Source organism: Eretmochelys imbricata, chromosome 20 (assembly GCF_965152235.1).
Source record: "Eretmochelys imbricata isolate rEreImb1 chromosome 20, rEreImb1.hap1, whole genome shotgun sequence".
In the NCBI taxonomy this organism is placed as follows: Eukaryota; Metazoa; Chordata; order Testudines; family Cheloniidae; genus Eretmochelys; species Eretmochelys imbricata.
The window spans coordinates 8,031,492-8,047,183 of NC_135591.1; the positions used below are offsets into that span (position 1 = coordinate 8,031,492).

At 50.2% G+C, this 15,692-nt stretch overlaps 1 protein-coding gene across 1 annotated transcript in view; it reads left to right on the top strand.

Annotated features, from left to right (window-relative positions):
* LOC144277435 (mucolipin-1-like) overlaps positions 1-15,692 on the top strand; it is a 31,390-nt gene that overhangs the window by 861 nt on the left and 14,837 nt on the right. The window contains exons 2-8 of the mRNA XM_077838181.1: positions 1,725-1,942; positions 7,953-8,120; positions 8,421-8,580; positions 9,434-9,545; positions 13,409-13,505; positions 14,324-14,423; positions 15,014-15,120. Coding sequence (XP_077694307.1) covers positions 1,725-1,942; positions 7,953-8,120; positions 8,421-8,580; positions 9,434-9,545; positions 13,409-13,505; positions 14,324-14,423; positions 15,014-15,120 — 962 coding nt within the window. The remainder of the gene's footprint in view (positions 1-1,724; positions 1,943-7,952; positions 8,121-8,420; positions 8,581-9,433; positions 9,546-13,408; positions 13,506-14,323; positions 14,424-15,013; positions 15,121-15,692) is intronic.

The window sequence follows — 15,692 nt, forward strand, 5'->3', positions numbered from 1 at the left end:
TTCCCAGACGCCTGGGTGTTTTATGTTTTGGTCCAGTTAGTGACTTGTAGCTCTAACACTCTTCCTCAGAGTCCTGGTGGCCAGGGTGTATGTGCCCAGGGTGTGTGTCTCACCTGCTCCCTCATTTTCCTGATCGCTGGGGGGAGGGCTTCAACTACTCTACCCCTTCCCCACCCTTAAGGCTTTTGTGTTCCTTTTTTAATTTTTTTTTTTCCTCTGGTGGTGGGGAAGGACCCTTTGGATTGCACTTGCTCCAGCGCTTGGGGTGCCAGGACTTTTTCTCGAGCAGCAGGTCTCATATAACTTCCTCTGCTCCCCGAGGGTTCTGAATCGTGGAACTGGTCCTCTTCAACCTCTTGTTACTCTTGTTGTGATTGCTAGGGAAAGCTCTGAGCTGTGGTGGTGCTGGAGCTGCCTGCCAACATGGCTTCAGTACGGAAAAGTTTCTTCACAACCCTAAGTATTGGACTTTTTTTTTTTTTAAACCGAAAAGTCTGTAGAAATGGATGACTTGAGTCTGTCTCCATTCCTATACCCCACACTCCTCCTCAGGCCTCTGAGAGAGCTTCCTACTTGCCACGAGTGAGTCAAGGCCTGGCAGGAGAATTTCACTGGAAACTAAGGTCAGGACTCAGTCTCCATGGCTGGAGGGAGTCTGGGCTCTTATCCTAGTGTACGTGCTGGGGTGACACTGCAGTTATGCCCGTTTCCCCTGCCAGGACTGATACAGAAAGCTCCTCTGACAAGGGACCATATCACAGAACAAAACACACATGCACTTGGACCTTTGGGGTAACAATGGCCTGATCCTACAGGGTCTCTTACTCCTTGGTTCTAGAGCTGTACTGACTTGGAATGAATTGATGGAGCTCCTCTTCTTGATGTCTCATGAAATGCTGTGTGGCCTGATCGAACTATAATGAAGATGTTACCTTGCTTAACCATGAGATCTTCCTGCTATAACCCTAATCCCTCCCATCCTTGTTTGTTACACTCCTGTCTAAAGCTAGGCTATAGGCTCCTTAGGGCAGGGCCCTGTGTTGTTTGGTGCTCTACAGAGCTACAAACAACTGTCTGGGTGGTGTTTAAATGATCTTGGATTGCTTCTTCTGAGTCCTATGAAGACATGAAATCATCTGGCCAAACCCTAGGGAGTTGGTATCTAGGTCATTGCTGAAGTGAGTGCCAGGCAGTAAATAAACCACCTTCCTGATGAGAAATCCTTATGGCCTGTTGATTATCATGTCTGACTAATCTGAGGAGCTAAAGTGGCTGGATCCATGAGGCTCCTGTCAGAGGACACACCAGATGGATCAAGGGGGAAGAAGTGATTTTGTTTCATGTACAGATGGTGAAGGGTTCAGTCGTAAGGATTATTGAGCCTGGGGGTTTAGGCTGCTTGAGAAACACCTGTTTCCTCGAAGGCCGTGGAAGGGTGGGTGAGTGTCTTGCCCTCCCCCTCCAATCACCCACTATTCAGATCTTTCTTTAGTGGAGTTAAGTTAGGCTGATGTGACAAACCATTTTGCTGGAGCTTGAGAGAGCGGGGAGGGAGGCAGGCGAAGAGAGCAAGCTAGCTAAACCTGGCTAAATCTGGCCAAGATCTGAAATCCCTTCTAGGGTTTGGTGCAGGTGAGTGGCTCTGGAGCATCTCTTACATCAGTGAGGTGAGGACCATGGTGACTATATTTATATTCCTGTCTCTTCCACTCTCCCCCTCCCAGAGACACAGAGGCTGCTGACCCCTGTGAATAGCTATGGGTCTCAGGATGGGGGGGCCGGGCCAGGCGTGGGCTCTGCCTCCCTCCTGCCTGAGGAGGAAGACTTGCGCAGGCGCCTCAAGTACTTCTTCATGAGCCCGTGTGACAAGTTCCGCGCCAAGGGCCGCAAACCCTTCAAGCTGGTGCTGCAGATCATCAAGATCATCATTGTCACCATCCAGGTGTGTGTGGGGGGCTGGCTGGGGGGCATGGAGATGAAAAGCACTGTACTCTGGGCTGTGGCAACCTGGAGCCTGTGTCTTTCTGGTTCCATTGTTCAGGGTAACTCTTGTCTCCTGTGATATATCGGGCAGCCTGGGGCACTGCTTGCTCTTGGGTAGTAATGCTAGGTTGGGGTACTCAGGCAGGCTCTGTATGCAGGCTGAGCCCGCTGAAAGGAAAGTCAGTACTTTGAAACCGCATGGTCTATAGTCAGCCTCATGATGGGAACATGAGGAAGTGGCCTGGCTATCTGACTGCTTTCCTTGCTGAAAACTGGCTTGGAACACTATGTTCAGCAGAGCGGGATCTACCCTGTAAGTGTGTGCTCCGTACAGCCCCTTGATTAGTGCATTGAATGCACAGAGCTCCATCAGTGCAGCATGAAGGCTGCCTCCTTTTGCTCGGGCTTGCAAAAATGGAAGGGGCCCAGCTGGCTCAGTTCAGGTTTTGTAAAAACACAAAATCAGTAGAAATATCTCCTCCTAAAACTGTCGTCCTCCTGTGGCGCTTGCAGCTTAGCCATGCCATTGCAGCACTGTGCTAGCACGTGAGAGGCTGGAAACACAAATCAAAATGAGCCCTGTCGGGAACTCTTGCTCTTCTGCAAAATGTTTTTGATAAACTGATGAGCTGGTCTCTTCATTTTGCAAGTGGAGAGCAATGCAAAAGGGAGAACTATCACACTTCTGCTGAAAAGTAAATTGGATTTAGTCAATTTGAATAATTAAGCAAAGATGGTTGTAATAATATTGGGAAGGTAACTTTTTTGTAATTATTTTAAACCTGAGTTTCCCCTAAGACAGGTATTCCCAAACTTTTGTTATTGCATGCCCCCTTCCAGATCTATCAGCTGCCCGTCTCATCATTGATACTTCTTAACACTACCTCTTTTTAGCCATCTGTCCATATTTCACTTATAATGTGACTTATACAACCAAAAAAAAACCCCTGACTAAGTTCTGAGCTCAGTTAGATTGGATAGTGGCTGGGCAACTGAACCCACGCTGTACAATGATTGGAGGTGAGGGCTCTGTATGTCAGCGTCTCTGTGTATCTGTGTTTTCATTGGAACATCGTGATGTAAATTAACGAATTTTATATAACAATTTCCCTCAGTTTTAAAGCTTTGTCTGAGTAGCCTATTATGAAAATGCAATAAATGAAATCCACCATTACACACTTTCTCCTGCATTCCCCCCGAAGATGTCTAGTGTACTTCCAAGGGTATGCATACCACAGTTTGGGACCTCCTGCTTTAAGACTGTCAGCGAGGTTAATGTGGACACGCTGCACATCTAATGCTCTGACCAGCATTTGCAAATGAGATGGGCTAAATCCTACCTTCCCATTGACTCTGAGTTCTGGGTGCTCTAGATATGTAACAAAAAGGGCAACAAAAATGTTTAGGGGTATGGAACAGCTTCCATATGAGGAGAGATTAATAAGACTTGGACTTTTCAGCTTGGAAAAGAGATGATGAAGAGGGGATATGGTAAATGTCTATAAAATCATGACTGGTGTGGAGAAAGTAAATAAGGAAGTGTTATTTACTCCCTCTCATAACAGAAGAACTAGGGGTCACCAAATTAAATTAATAGGCAGCAGGTTTACTTCCTTTTTTTGGTTTTATTTCTTCACACAACAATTCTTTGCCAGAAGATGTTGTGAAGGCCAAGACTATAACAAAAAGAAAAGGAGTACTTGTGGCACCTTAGAGACTAACCAATTTATTTGAGCATGAGCTTTCGTGAGCTACAGCTCACTTCATCGGATGCATACCGTGGAAACTAACACGGCTGTTACTCTGAAGACTATAACAGGGTTCAAAAAAGAACTAGATAAATTCATGGAGGATAGGTCCATCAATGGCTATTAGCCAGGATGAGCAGGGATGGTGTCCCTAGTTCTTTGCCAGAAGCTGGGAATGGGCGACTTGGGATGGATCACTTGATGATTACCTGTTCTGTTCATTCCCTCTGAAGCACCTGGCACTGGCCACTGTTGGAAGACAAAATACTGGGCTAGAGGGACCTTTGGTCTGACCCAGTATGGCCATTCTTATGAAAGATTGGGACATGTGCAGTGTGACATGATTAACGCTGCTATTGGAAGCTCAGTGTGTACATTTCCTGCCTTGTGTTTGAAGCTTCCATGTTGTGTTGATGGGGGATTTAACTCTTCCCCTTTCTGCCTTAAGTGGCTATTAGGAGCTGGCGTTAAAGGGGGCTGAAGCTCCATGTAGTTGCACAATACAGTTTTGCAATTCAATAGGCTTGAAACTACACCAGGCTCTCAATAAACAGGGACTTGGCTGCCCCCTGTGTAACTCCTCAGGATGCAGGGGGTGATGTGATTAAAAACCTCCCTGAACTGTTCTGTTCTGCACTCCTCTAAATGTTGGAATTGCTTCTAAAGCAGCTGTTCAAATCCCTTCCCAAGCTTGCCCATCAGTAGCCCTCGCTGAGGGTGAGCTATGTGAATTATTCATTATGATGATCTCGTCTGACACCTAGGCCAGAGAATCTTCACCCAGTGAGTTCTGCATCTAGCTTGTTCAGTGGGAGCATGTCTCTGTATCAATCAATGTGTCAATGTCAAGGGGCAAAGCCAAAGCACTTAAGAGCAGGGAGAAGAACAGTTGGTGGAAGGTGAATAATATTCACATAGCCGCTAGCCAAGCAACTTGTGAAAACCCTCATGTCTAGGAAGGCCTCCCTCTGCAAGCAGCTCATCTCCTAGATGTAAAATACTGGAGTCTAGATCTCTGAGCTGTGACTAAAACTTCCTTCCTTAAATCCACTGACAGAGGGAGCTTTAAATACCTCAGCTGCTACAGTATCTTCTTCTGGGGCCTCCCAGGATCTCCTCTTCCCCCTTCCCTCCAGCATATCCAAATGTAGTGGCAAAGGTCATCTTCCTCTCCTGTCTCCTCCTGTTTCCAGTCCCCTCACTGGTCTTGTTTGGTTCAAGGTTATTTACTTCCATCCTGCCTAGGTGTCTCCTTGCATCTCTGTTTCCCACCTGGGCTCCCTCTGCCATCTCACTTTGTCATCTCTCCTCCTTTCAGCAGCTAACAGGCAGTCTGAAATAACTTTGCGTGGGAAGCTTTCCTTGGACAGTGGCACCAGGGAGGGTGTGAAAGGAGGGTTGGGACTCCAGATTTGGGTAAGGGATGCAGCTCCTCTTTAACTACCTGTGTGGGTGGGAGTGACTGTTCTCGGAGGCGCAAGAGGGAGCACAAACTGTTCTAGGCTTGGTCTGGACTTAAAACTTGTACCAGCATAGCCACATCTGACAGGTGTGGGGAAAAGCCACCTCCCCCAGCCACAGACCAATGCTCACAAAACCCCCAGTGTAGAGGTAGCAATGCTTACAGAAGAAGGCTTCTCTTACATAGCTAATATTCGACGAGTTGGCGTTCCTGTACCAGTAGAAAGACTCCCGTGGATGTTTATGCTAAGGGGCTATGCTGGCATAGCTATGATAGCGTGAGCTCTGTAGTGTACACACAGCCCTAGTTTCTCACTCTGGCATTCTGTAAAAAGCAAACTTTGTGTTCTCTGAAGCCATCAGATCTGGTTGACTTCCTCCCCCACATCTGCTGAGTACAGAAACCCATTTGTCACTTGGGCAAAACTGCACTTTTAACTTTAAAAATATCACTAGCTGGTAAGATTTCATCGATAGCGGTAATGAATAAAGACAGTTCGTAAAGACACACTTAAAAGAAAGCAATAGCTGGAGTAAAATCCTTGTCAAGAGGAAGGCCTTACCTCACTGAGTAGCTGTCTGATTTAGGGTAGGGCATTTGGCCCCGTCAAGAAATAATTGGTCAGTTGAGCTGTCAGGCATTGGTCAAATATTCTAAAACTCTAACGTATTGTAACACTTTTTTTTTTTTTGGTTAGTAAGACTTTATGGTGTCCAGTAGACTCAGTTCTAGATACTTATGCCTAATTACAAAAAAAACCAAGTTACTTGAGATATTTTAACTCAGAAAAATGCAAATTATAATGAAGTTTTAAAACATGAAAGAATGGTACCATGATGCAATCAGAAGGGTAGGGTGGGCTGCCACCTGTTCTTGCTGGAATATTTGACAGTATTTGACTGTGGTCAGTCATGTTGCCAAGCCTAGTCTGATTCTAATCTAAGATCCAAAGTATTACTAGATTATAAAGGAAATACATTTCAGTGTAGAGAGACTGTGAGGCACAGTAGTATATCAGGATCTTTTGTGGAAAACTGCAAGGCACAGGATGTCATAAGACCATCCTGTGAGCCGTCTGCAAATTCCCCATTCTGTCCTTTGTTCACATTAGTGAGCTGTGATCCAAGAAGAGTTTGACCAAAAGACCAAACGTCTTCCCCTGTACAGTCAGTCTGAGCTCTGCAGAAGAAAGTTCCAGGGCCATTATACCAACAGATTTAAGCACCAATAACTTTCCTGTGCATCTCTCTGAAGTTCCTTACGGACAATCCTCTCTATGCTTGATGAGGTTGATGAGAACCGGAGAAGACTATAGGGAGATTCAGAGAGACCTGACCAGCCTGGATGAATAGGCAGCATGGTGGCATAACATTTCATATTCATAAATGCAAAGCCTGTTGAATGAAAAAATCTGAACTGCTTCACCTGGTGGGTGTAAATTAGCTCTCCCCAGGAAAGGGACTTGAGTGTCATTGTAGACCGTGTAGTGGAGAGTTCTGTTCAAAGTGCAGCTGCAGTCAGAAAAGCAAATAATGTGCAGATGCATAAAGAGTAGGATAGTGAATAGTCAGCGAATATTCTAATACCTTTATCTAGCCAGTGGTGCAGCCTCATCTGGACTCTATATGGTGCTGAGAACCTCATAACGGATAGGGTACTGAAGAACTAGAGGGGGTTCAGAGAAGGGTACTGAAAATGATTGATGGCCTGGAAAGTTCTCCTATGAAGAGAGACTGAAAAGACTGGGCTTGTTACCTAAAATAATGACTGAGTGAAAAGATATATCCTCTTTTCAGCTTTGAATTTCCCACCTGTCAATTTGCAATCAGATTGTGAAGCTCTGTGCCACAGTTCTGCCTTGAGTTGTTGAAGCCAAGAACTCAGCAAGATTTGAAAAGGGACTAGACATTTATACAGCTAACGATAATATCCGGAGTTGTAATTGATAACAAGTGTTGTGAAAGGGATATTGAACCTCCTGCTTCAGGTCTTTAGACAATCTGCAGCTACCAGTGACGTGTGTGAGCCCTAGGTAGAGACCGATATCCCTCACCTGCTACTGCGGGATTCTCACCTGCTCCTCTGCAGCATCTGGTGCTTGGCAAGATGCATCTTGGTTCTGATCCAGTCTGGCTGTCCTGTGTTCCAGTCTGAGTAGCTCTAGTTAGACAAGGGGAAATGTGACATCTTTGATGTTTAATAATGATATATGTCCTTATTTCTCCTTACTCCCACTTTCCCAGTAATTGATGGAAGGTAGCTATGTTGAAGCAGAAGGCATAGTGTGGAGGGGAGCATGGCTTTCTCCTCAAAGATGACTCCAACTTAGTTCCTAACACTATCAATAACAAGGAAGTTTATTGCAGAGAAAGGGGCCATCACCATGCTCAGAGACCCCAATAGCCTAATGTAACACCACTTACTACTGCTGTCGCAAACCATATGTCCTCTGTGGAATTGTACTGTTCAGTGGAAGCTCGTAGAGTGCTCTGCTGCTGCCAGTGATGATTGTCAGTCATTGCTCCTCTCCTCCAGCTCTTAATGTTCGAGCCAAGGAGGTAGTTCTAGTGATTCAAGAAACCAGCTTCTGGGTTGGGTTGACTGAGATGAGATTGTAACACTCAAAAGGCTGATGCAGCTGTGTAACAGAGGCTGTGCGAGTGAGTGAAACTTGTGGTTCTACAGAATGCCACACTCCATTGGTAAGCTGTTGCCAGGGGCAGCGTTCTCAGGTAGTTTCATTCTCTTCTCTTCTGCAGCTCATCCTCTTTGGGCTCAGCAATCAGATGGTGGTGACGTTCAAGGAGGAGAACACCATTGCTTTCAAACACCTGTTCCTGAAGGACTATGTGGACGGGTCGGAGGACACATATGCTGTCTATACGCAGAGGGACCTCTACGATCACATGTTCTATGCCGTGGAGAAGGTGAGAGGAGGAGCGCGCTGGGGTCCTGGGAGATCTAAGCGGGCTGGGCAGGGATCCATCAGCAGACCCCTGTGTGGATACAAAATTTGTATCCACATCGGATCCGCAAACATGGTATGCAGATATCTGTGGATACAAAGTGGCTATCCGCATATTTGCAGGGCATTAGCCTTTGCGATGAGTGGAGTGAGGGAGGAGTGGTGTGGGGCTGGGACAGAGGGCTCTCCATGGCTCATAGCAGAGCATTGCTGACATGGAGGCTTTGGGGCAGGATGGTAAAGTCTCCTCCTCCTTCCCCAGTACTTGGCCATTCCTAACGAGACCATCGGGCGCTACGCCTACGTGCGTGGGGAGTGCAGCAGGAACCAGTCGGCCCTCACGCTGTGCCAGCAGTACTATCGCAAGGGGCAGATCGACCCTGCCAATGACACTTTCAACATCGACCCCAAGATCATCACAGGTAAGCGAGCCCCAGGCTGCTCTGTGCTTCTGGGTCCCTGGAGTGTTGTCAGGCTCCCTGATGGATCTCTCTGCTGGGCCCCATGGGCTGGTGCTTACTACTGCCCAGTCAGCTGTGTGCTCACCCTGGCCTTGTGAGTATCAGGTGGTGCCCAAGCTGCATGACAGCTGAAGAGGTGGCAACAGGCATTGACTGGCTGGCAGAGTTGAGGGCTTAGTTGGGTAAGGTGGCAATGCCCTGCAAAGTGTGGGCTTGCTGTCTGTGCCCCTGTCTCTACCTAGGCTCTTGTCCTGTGCCTCTCCGTGGGGTCTTCTCACACCTTGGTGGGGAAAAAATGAGTCCCTGTGGCTTATAGCCCCAGCGGTGCCTGGGAAGGGGAGTGCACCCAAGGCCTTGCTCACACTAAACTCAAGGTGGGGTGGGTGAGCACTCTTTTGGCATGTGAGCTCCCTGGAGCCTTGCTTGGTGACCTTGGGAGAGTCATGTGAGCTCCTCGGGGCCGGGGGAGGGGATTGCTGGGAATGTCTGTTGCACCCGGCCTGCGATGGCTGCCCATGGCATAGCGGGACAGATGCCATGCTAAAGTGCTCTGTAAACATGCGAGGGGTGGGTTGGCTTAGACTAGCTCCTGCCTCTTGTTTGAAAAGCAGGCTTAGGTCCTTGTTCTGTTCCTCTCTTGCTCCATCCTGGCGGCAGGGCTGGTCTCTGATGTGGCAAATGGTGCCATTGTGTGTGTCGGGGGGGTGGGAGGTGGGAGCTTTCCTTGCTGCTGGAAGGTGGGGAGGGGACAGTAAGCCCTGTGTGGGTGCTGGCTGGGCTGCTTCTCTGAGGACAGTCTCCCCTTCCTCTGCAGACTGCCTGGGTGTGGACCCCATGGAGAGGATGCCCGGGCCCCTGCAGCCTGTGGAGGCACTCTCCCTGCAGCCCCACCCCAGCTACCGGAACTTCACGCTCAAGTTTCACAAGTAAGTGTCTTATCTCTCCAGGCATGTCGTGAGTGACGTGGGGTCTCTTCTGTTACCAAGGGCAGGGCACGGCTAACTGCTGAAAACAGGAGATGCGGTCAAAGCTAGGGTTGCTGGCAGTATTACCTGAGGGAGCCCGGTTCTCTGTCTCTGGCTCAGTCCCCTGTGGGCTATAATCCTTTGGTCTGATTTGGATTGCTGGGTTTATGGTACGGATGCTGGTGGCCTGTGATACATGGGAGGTCAGAGTAGGTGATCTGGTGGTCCCTGCTGTCTTCTAACTCTGTGGAGCTGTCCACACCAGCCAGAGGCAAAAGCTGGGCAGGAGCAACACCGGGGAGGGGAATGGGGGGCCCTGGGAAGGTGTGTCTAGGAGCAGTTTGGCTGAGACAGTGTGGGGTTGAAGAATATTGGCTCTGGCACTTTCTGTGGGGTCTAGGCTGGGATTCCCAGTGTGGCTGGGAGGGAGTCCCTGTGTATTGCCCCGAACCAAAAGGGCGAACAAGTTGCTGAGCATGGGAAGGGGGCTAGACTTGTTGCTGGGAAACTATTAGGGAGCCGAAGGGGGTGAAACTGAGGCAGTGGCTGGGTCTGATGCTGGTGAAGGGGAGACCCTGTTAGTTCCCTGGCAGCATTACCCGGGGGCAGCACATGCAGCATCATGTGTGGCTTCAGCTCTTCAGAGTTTCCTGCTCTGATGATTCCAAATTTAGGGCCTTTGTAGTGGAAACAGCCTTATTCATGAAAAGTGTTGCTGGACAGAGATGAATCAACTTCCTCAGCCAGAGGGGGAGAGTCTCTTGCCTGAGCTCAATTCCTCAAGTACATACAGGTCTGATTTGCTTCTGTGGGCTCTGCTAAGCAGGCACCATCTCCCACCACAGCGTCACTCAGTTCCCGTCGCAGAACTGTGCAGGGTGCTGCACAGACGCCTAGTGAGGCACAGCCCTGCCCCCAAAAGCCTTATCTGAGTAGACATGACAGACACAGGATAAGAGGGGAACAGGCATGGGGAGGCAAGTGACTCTCCCAAGGTCACCAAGCAGGCCAGTGGCAGAGTCCCAGGCCGGTGCTCTATCCACTAGACCCCACTGCATGCAGAATTATTACTAAGGGTTTGTCTACACTAACGGGGTGGGGGGGGAGGAGGTTTGATGCGCAGCGATCGATGCATCGACAGTCGATTTAGCAGGTCTAGTGAAGACCCGCTAAATCGACTGCCGATCGCTGTCCACGCCTGTGCTCCACCTGAAAAAGAAGCGCCGGGAGAGCGTCTCCAGTCGACATTGCGCAGTGCGAACCCCGCGGGGAGTAGATCTAAGCACGGCGACTTCAGCTACAGTATTCACATAACTTATATCAATCTCCCCCCGTAGTGTAGACGAGGCCTGATGAGTGTAAGAGACAGAAGCCCCCCCAGCTGAGGGGTGAAACTGTAGGGTGCAGCAGGGACCGTCTTCATATTTCTCAGTGGGGCAACCTGGGCCTGTGAGTGATGGAGAGTGAGTGAGGGACTAAAAGTGGCTAAAATCTGTGGCAAGGTAAGGGCATGGGTGGGAAGGGGGACGCAGGTGGGCTGGCTGGCAGGGTCGAGTTGGTGGACAGGAAGGGGGACATAGGTGGGCTGGCTGGCAGGGTTGAGTTGGTGGGTGTGAGCGGGGGAGACAGGTGGGTGGGCTGGTTGTTGGCACTGGGTCCTGATGGGGAGACAGATGTGCTGGCCCACTGGCTGACGGTAAGTTGGTGGGAGGGGAGACCGGTGTAGGGGCTGGCAGAGCCAAGTTGGTATGTGTGTTGGGGGAACAACAGGTGTGAGAGCTGGCTGGCAGGGCTGAGTTTGGGGGACACTGGTGGGCAGGCTGACAGGCAGAGCAGAAGCCTTAGTTGAGCAGAACAGTTCAGTATCCTGAGAAGCTCCTGATCTTGTTCAGTGGCTCCTAGGGACTCTTGCATGTGAGGCAGGGTGCTCCGCTGGGCTCTGAAATGCTGAACCAGCTATTCTCATTGTTCCTGTGCCCTGGGTCCCTCTTTTCCCTTCTCCTTCTTACGTGGGCTCTGGGGCCTGCTTCAGCCTGTGCTAGCACAGTGGCATTGTTGCTGCATTGTCTACAAGAACTTCTGCTTTCCCTGTGGTTACTCAACATGCTGCTAAATCTGGGACTCAGCAATTGAGAGAGCACAGTTGCTAAGGTCTGGCCGAGCTCTGGAGGACTGTGTGATAGGGCCCTAGGAGCTCTGTGGTGTTGAGGATGTGTGCGGTGACCACTGTATAACGTGAATGAGCGCAGGGTTGGGGAAGATACCACTAGCTTGAGCTGAAAGACATACATCCTAGTTCTAGCAGGATGAGTCTGAAGGCGATGGCTCCTGTTGAATTGAACTATGGGATGGGGGAAAATGCTTCTGTCATAAATATAAAGGGAAGGGTAAACCCCTTTAAAATCCCTCCTGGCCAGAGGAAAAATCCTCTCACCTGTAAAGGGTTAAGAAGCTAAAGGTAACCTCGCTGGCACCTGACCAAAATGACCAATGAGGAGACAAGATACTTTCAAAAGCTGGGAGGAGGGAGAGAAACAAAGGGTCTGTGTCTGTCTGTATGCTGCTTTTGCCAGGGACAGAACAGGAATGGAGTCTTAGAACTTTTAGTAAGTAATCTAGCTAGGTATGTGTTAGATTATGATTTCTTTAAATGGCTGAGAAAAGAACTGTGCTGAATAGAATGACTATCCCTGTCTGTGTCTTTTTTTGTAACTTAAGGTTTTGCCTAGAGGGATTCTCTGTTTTAAATCTAATTACCCTGTAAGGTATCTACCATCCTGATTTTACAGAGGTGTTTCCTTTACTTCTATTAAAAGTCTTCTTGTAAGACAACTGAATGCTTTTTCATTGTTCTAAGATCCAAGGGTTTGGGTCTGTGGTCACCTATGCAAATTGGTGAGGATTTTTACCAAACCTTCCCCAGGAAGTGGGGTGCAAGGGTTGGGAGGATTTTTTGGGGGAAAGACATGTCCAAACTACGTTTCCCAGTAAACCCGGTTAAAGTTTGGTGGTGGCAGTGGAAATCCAGGGGCAAAGGATAAAATTAATTTGTACCTTGGGGAAGTTTTAACCTAAGCTGGTGAAAATAAGCTTAGGAGGTTTTCATGCAGGTCCCCACATCTGTACCCTAGAGTTCAGAGTGGGGGAGGAACCTTGACAGCTTCCCATGCACTAACAAGCAGGAGGCGGTGTTGGTGCGGGGAGGCAGCTCAGAAAGTGCCCACCGGTTATGTTCATGGCGTTATTGTTAAGAATACAGCCGCTCTGCAGCGGGGAGGTGTGACACATGCACTACTCAAGCTAACACAATAAAAACAGCAGTGTGGCCACCATGGCCTGGATGGCGGCTTAGGCTAGTTGTTTGAGCCGTACCTAGGATTTTGGTTGTGGTTGTACTAGGATGACTAGCCTAAGCCACAGTGGCCAGGCTGCCTTTTTAGGCACTAGCTCGAGCAGAACTAGTGCATGTACATCTACCTGAGCTGGAAATTATACCTCCCAGCTGCAGTGTAAAGACATTACCTTGGTTTCCCTTTAGGCTGTGTTATCAAGTGGTTGGGATGGAGCAGTGAGTCAGAATTCTGGGTTCTGCTCCTGGCTCTGCCACTGCTCCCGTGATTTCAGCTAAGTTGCTATTTCCCCATCTGTAAATTGGGCCAACACCAGCTTCTTAAGGGGGGATGGCCTGTGTAGCTTTGGGCCGAAAGGGGCAGTATGGTGCTGAGTTTCTTGCTGTGAAGAGCAGCTCCCTCGTGGAGTGATTGAATGGTATGGTCCATTCCATTCCGAAGACGTCCTGTTAGTCTGATCACTGTCTCCTGCAGGCTCATTAACGTCACCATCCAGTTTAAACTGAAGGCCATCAACATCCAGACGATCATTAACAATGAGATCCCGGACTGCTACACCTTCACCATCACTGTGAGTAACCCTGGCCCAGCTCTGAGCTGCACCTGCCTGCGCCAGAGAAATACATAGGCAGCACTCCCCCAGGGCTGCAGCTGCCTGAGGGAAGCATGGGAATTTGGGATGAGTTAGAGATGGACAAGCCGTTAGCCTGTACTACCTTCTTCCTGGGAGACCACCCCACAGCCTGGTCGCTCTCGCTGTCAGGGAACGCTCGCTCTTGAGCAAAGGAATTCAGGCTGAATTCCTCCGAGCGATGTGCCCCTGGGCCAGCGAGCGAGGGCAGGTAGCTCTTTGGGCTGAGTCCCTGAGGTGGTGAGCAGCCATGACATAGGAGGACGAAGCCAGGGAGGAGGCCAAGGTTTCTGGCCGTGGTGCAGTTCTAGTGGGGCTCTCAGCTGGAAAGACACTGTGAAATTGCCCTTGTTCCACAGTGCCACCTGCTGACTCAAGCGACGAAGAAGTCTGCTGCTGCTCATTCCTCTTGGCCCTGCAGAACCAGCTCAGGAGCTGGATTCCAACTGGCTCATGCGTCTGAGCCAAGAACTCTTCCCAGAGAGTCAGGAGGAGCCCAGCTGGGCTCCCTGAGCCTGCGGGGCTGCCAGGTGCACCCTCTCTGCATGGCCGCTCGCTGAGCAGGTTCTCCGTCAGAGGGTCAGTGTGAGACCCAGCTGTGCTGCTGGCACATGCTGCCCGGCAGAGCAGGACTACAATAAGGGAGTGAGAGTCCTGCAGCAGGAGCAGGGCTGGTGAGGACTATCCAGCCAGAGAGGTTCCTGGCCATCCCATTTCCTCCTTGCTGTGCAGTAGCAGTCTTCCTCTTCCTTCACCAGATCACGTTTGACAACAAGGCTCACAGTGGCCGGGTGAAGATCAGCCTGGACAACAAAGCTGACATCAAAGAGTGCAAGGACCCCAGCGTGTATGGCCGAGGTAGGGGGTGGGAAGGGCAGACACTGCTAACTGGAAGGGCCATTGGTTTGGCTATGCTAGCGTTGCTGTGAACCATTCAGGCCTGTCCATTCTAGACGCCCCCTTTCACAGCAAATGTGACCTCGCCTCCGGGCTGAGCCTTCCTCAGCTAGATCTGTGCCGGGGGATGATTTGGGCAGGTGGAGGGATCTGTTCAGCAGCGTTGGAGTGATCTCTGGGTGATGTGACTCAGGGCAGGTGTCCATGGAAGACCATGCACCGCTCCTGTGATCGGAGCAGACACGCCTACTCCTTACTTCCTCACTCCCACATAACTAAAATCCTGGTTTCAGGATGGGCACTGGGTGTCACCCCTGCTGTCTAGCAGGCTGATGGTGGTGGCTGCTCTCTGCTGGGCGTTCTAGGCCGGTGTGGCATGTGGGCTCCAGGCGCTGCTGTCTCCATTCTCAGACCCCTGAGCACTCCGTTCTTGTGGAGGAGCCTGTCTCCTTCGCTGCTTCTCCTCCACCGGGGCTGTCCTACACTGTACTCTGGGCTCCGCTTGGCCACCCTGGTGTTCCCTTGCTGAGGAGATCCACTGCCTCTTCCAGGAGACAACACCTTCCGCGTGTTCTTTGACGTGGCTGTGATCCTTGTTTGTGTGCTGTCCTTCATCCTGTGTGCCCGCTCCATCATCCGGGGCTTGATGCTGCAGCATGTGAGTACTGGCCTGGCCTGCTGGGCTGACCAGCATGAACCCTTCGAGTGCCACTGGGCAAACATCAGGCTCTGACAGCACAGCCCCTTGCACTCCTGCAGCCTCTCAGGAATGATGGGCCTCCACTTGGGTGTAAGGCTGTGCCTGCTGCAGCGATCCCCTTTGAGGCTGGGTCTCTCTGGCAGGAGGGAGGGTTCCCAGGGCATCTCCTATGAATCCCTTGAGGCACACATCTACTGAATAAGGCTGAGGGCCGTGGGCATCTCTGGGGATGGAATGGCTCAGTCAGTCTGAGATGGAGCTGTCAGAGGCTGGAACCTGCTGCTCCCAGCTGAGTTGCCCTGGAGGTGAGCAGAGCATCAGACCAGTGAAGTGAGAGAAAGTGACCTGGTGAAAAGGGCAAATATGAATTTTATTTTGAGCTAGGTGAAAACCAGCTCTGCCCAGTGCTCCAGGAGAGAGAGAGAGAGTTTTGCTTTGTCTATTTCTCCCTCTGCAAGGGTGAGGATTCTGGGACATGGGGCCTGCTACTCCCACTGGGGCCTTCTCCGCCCAGCAGCCATGTTCCAAAC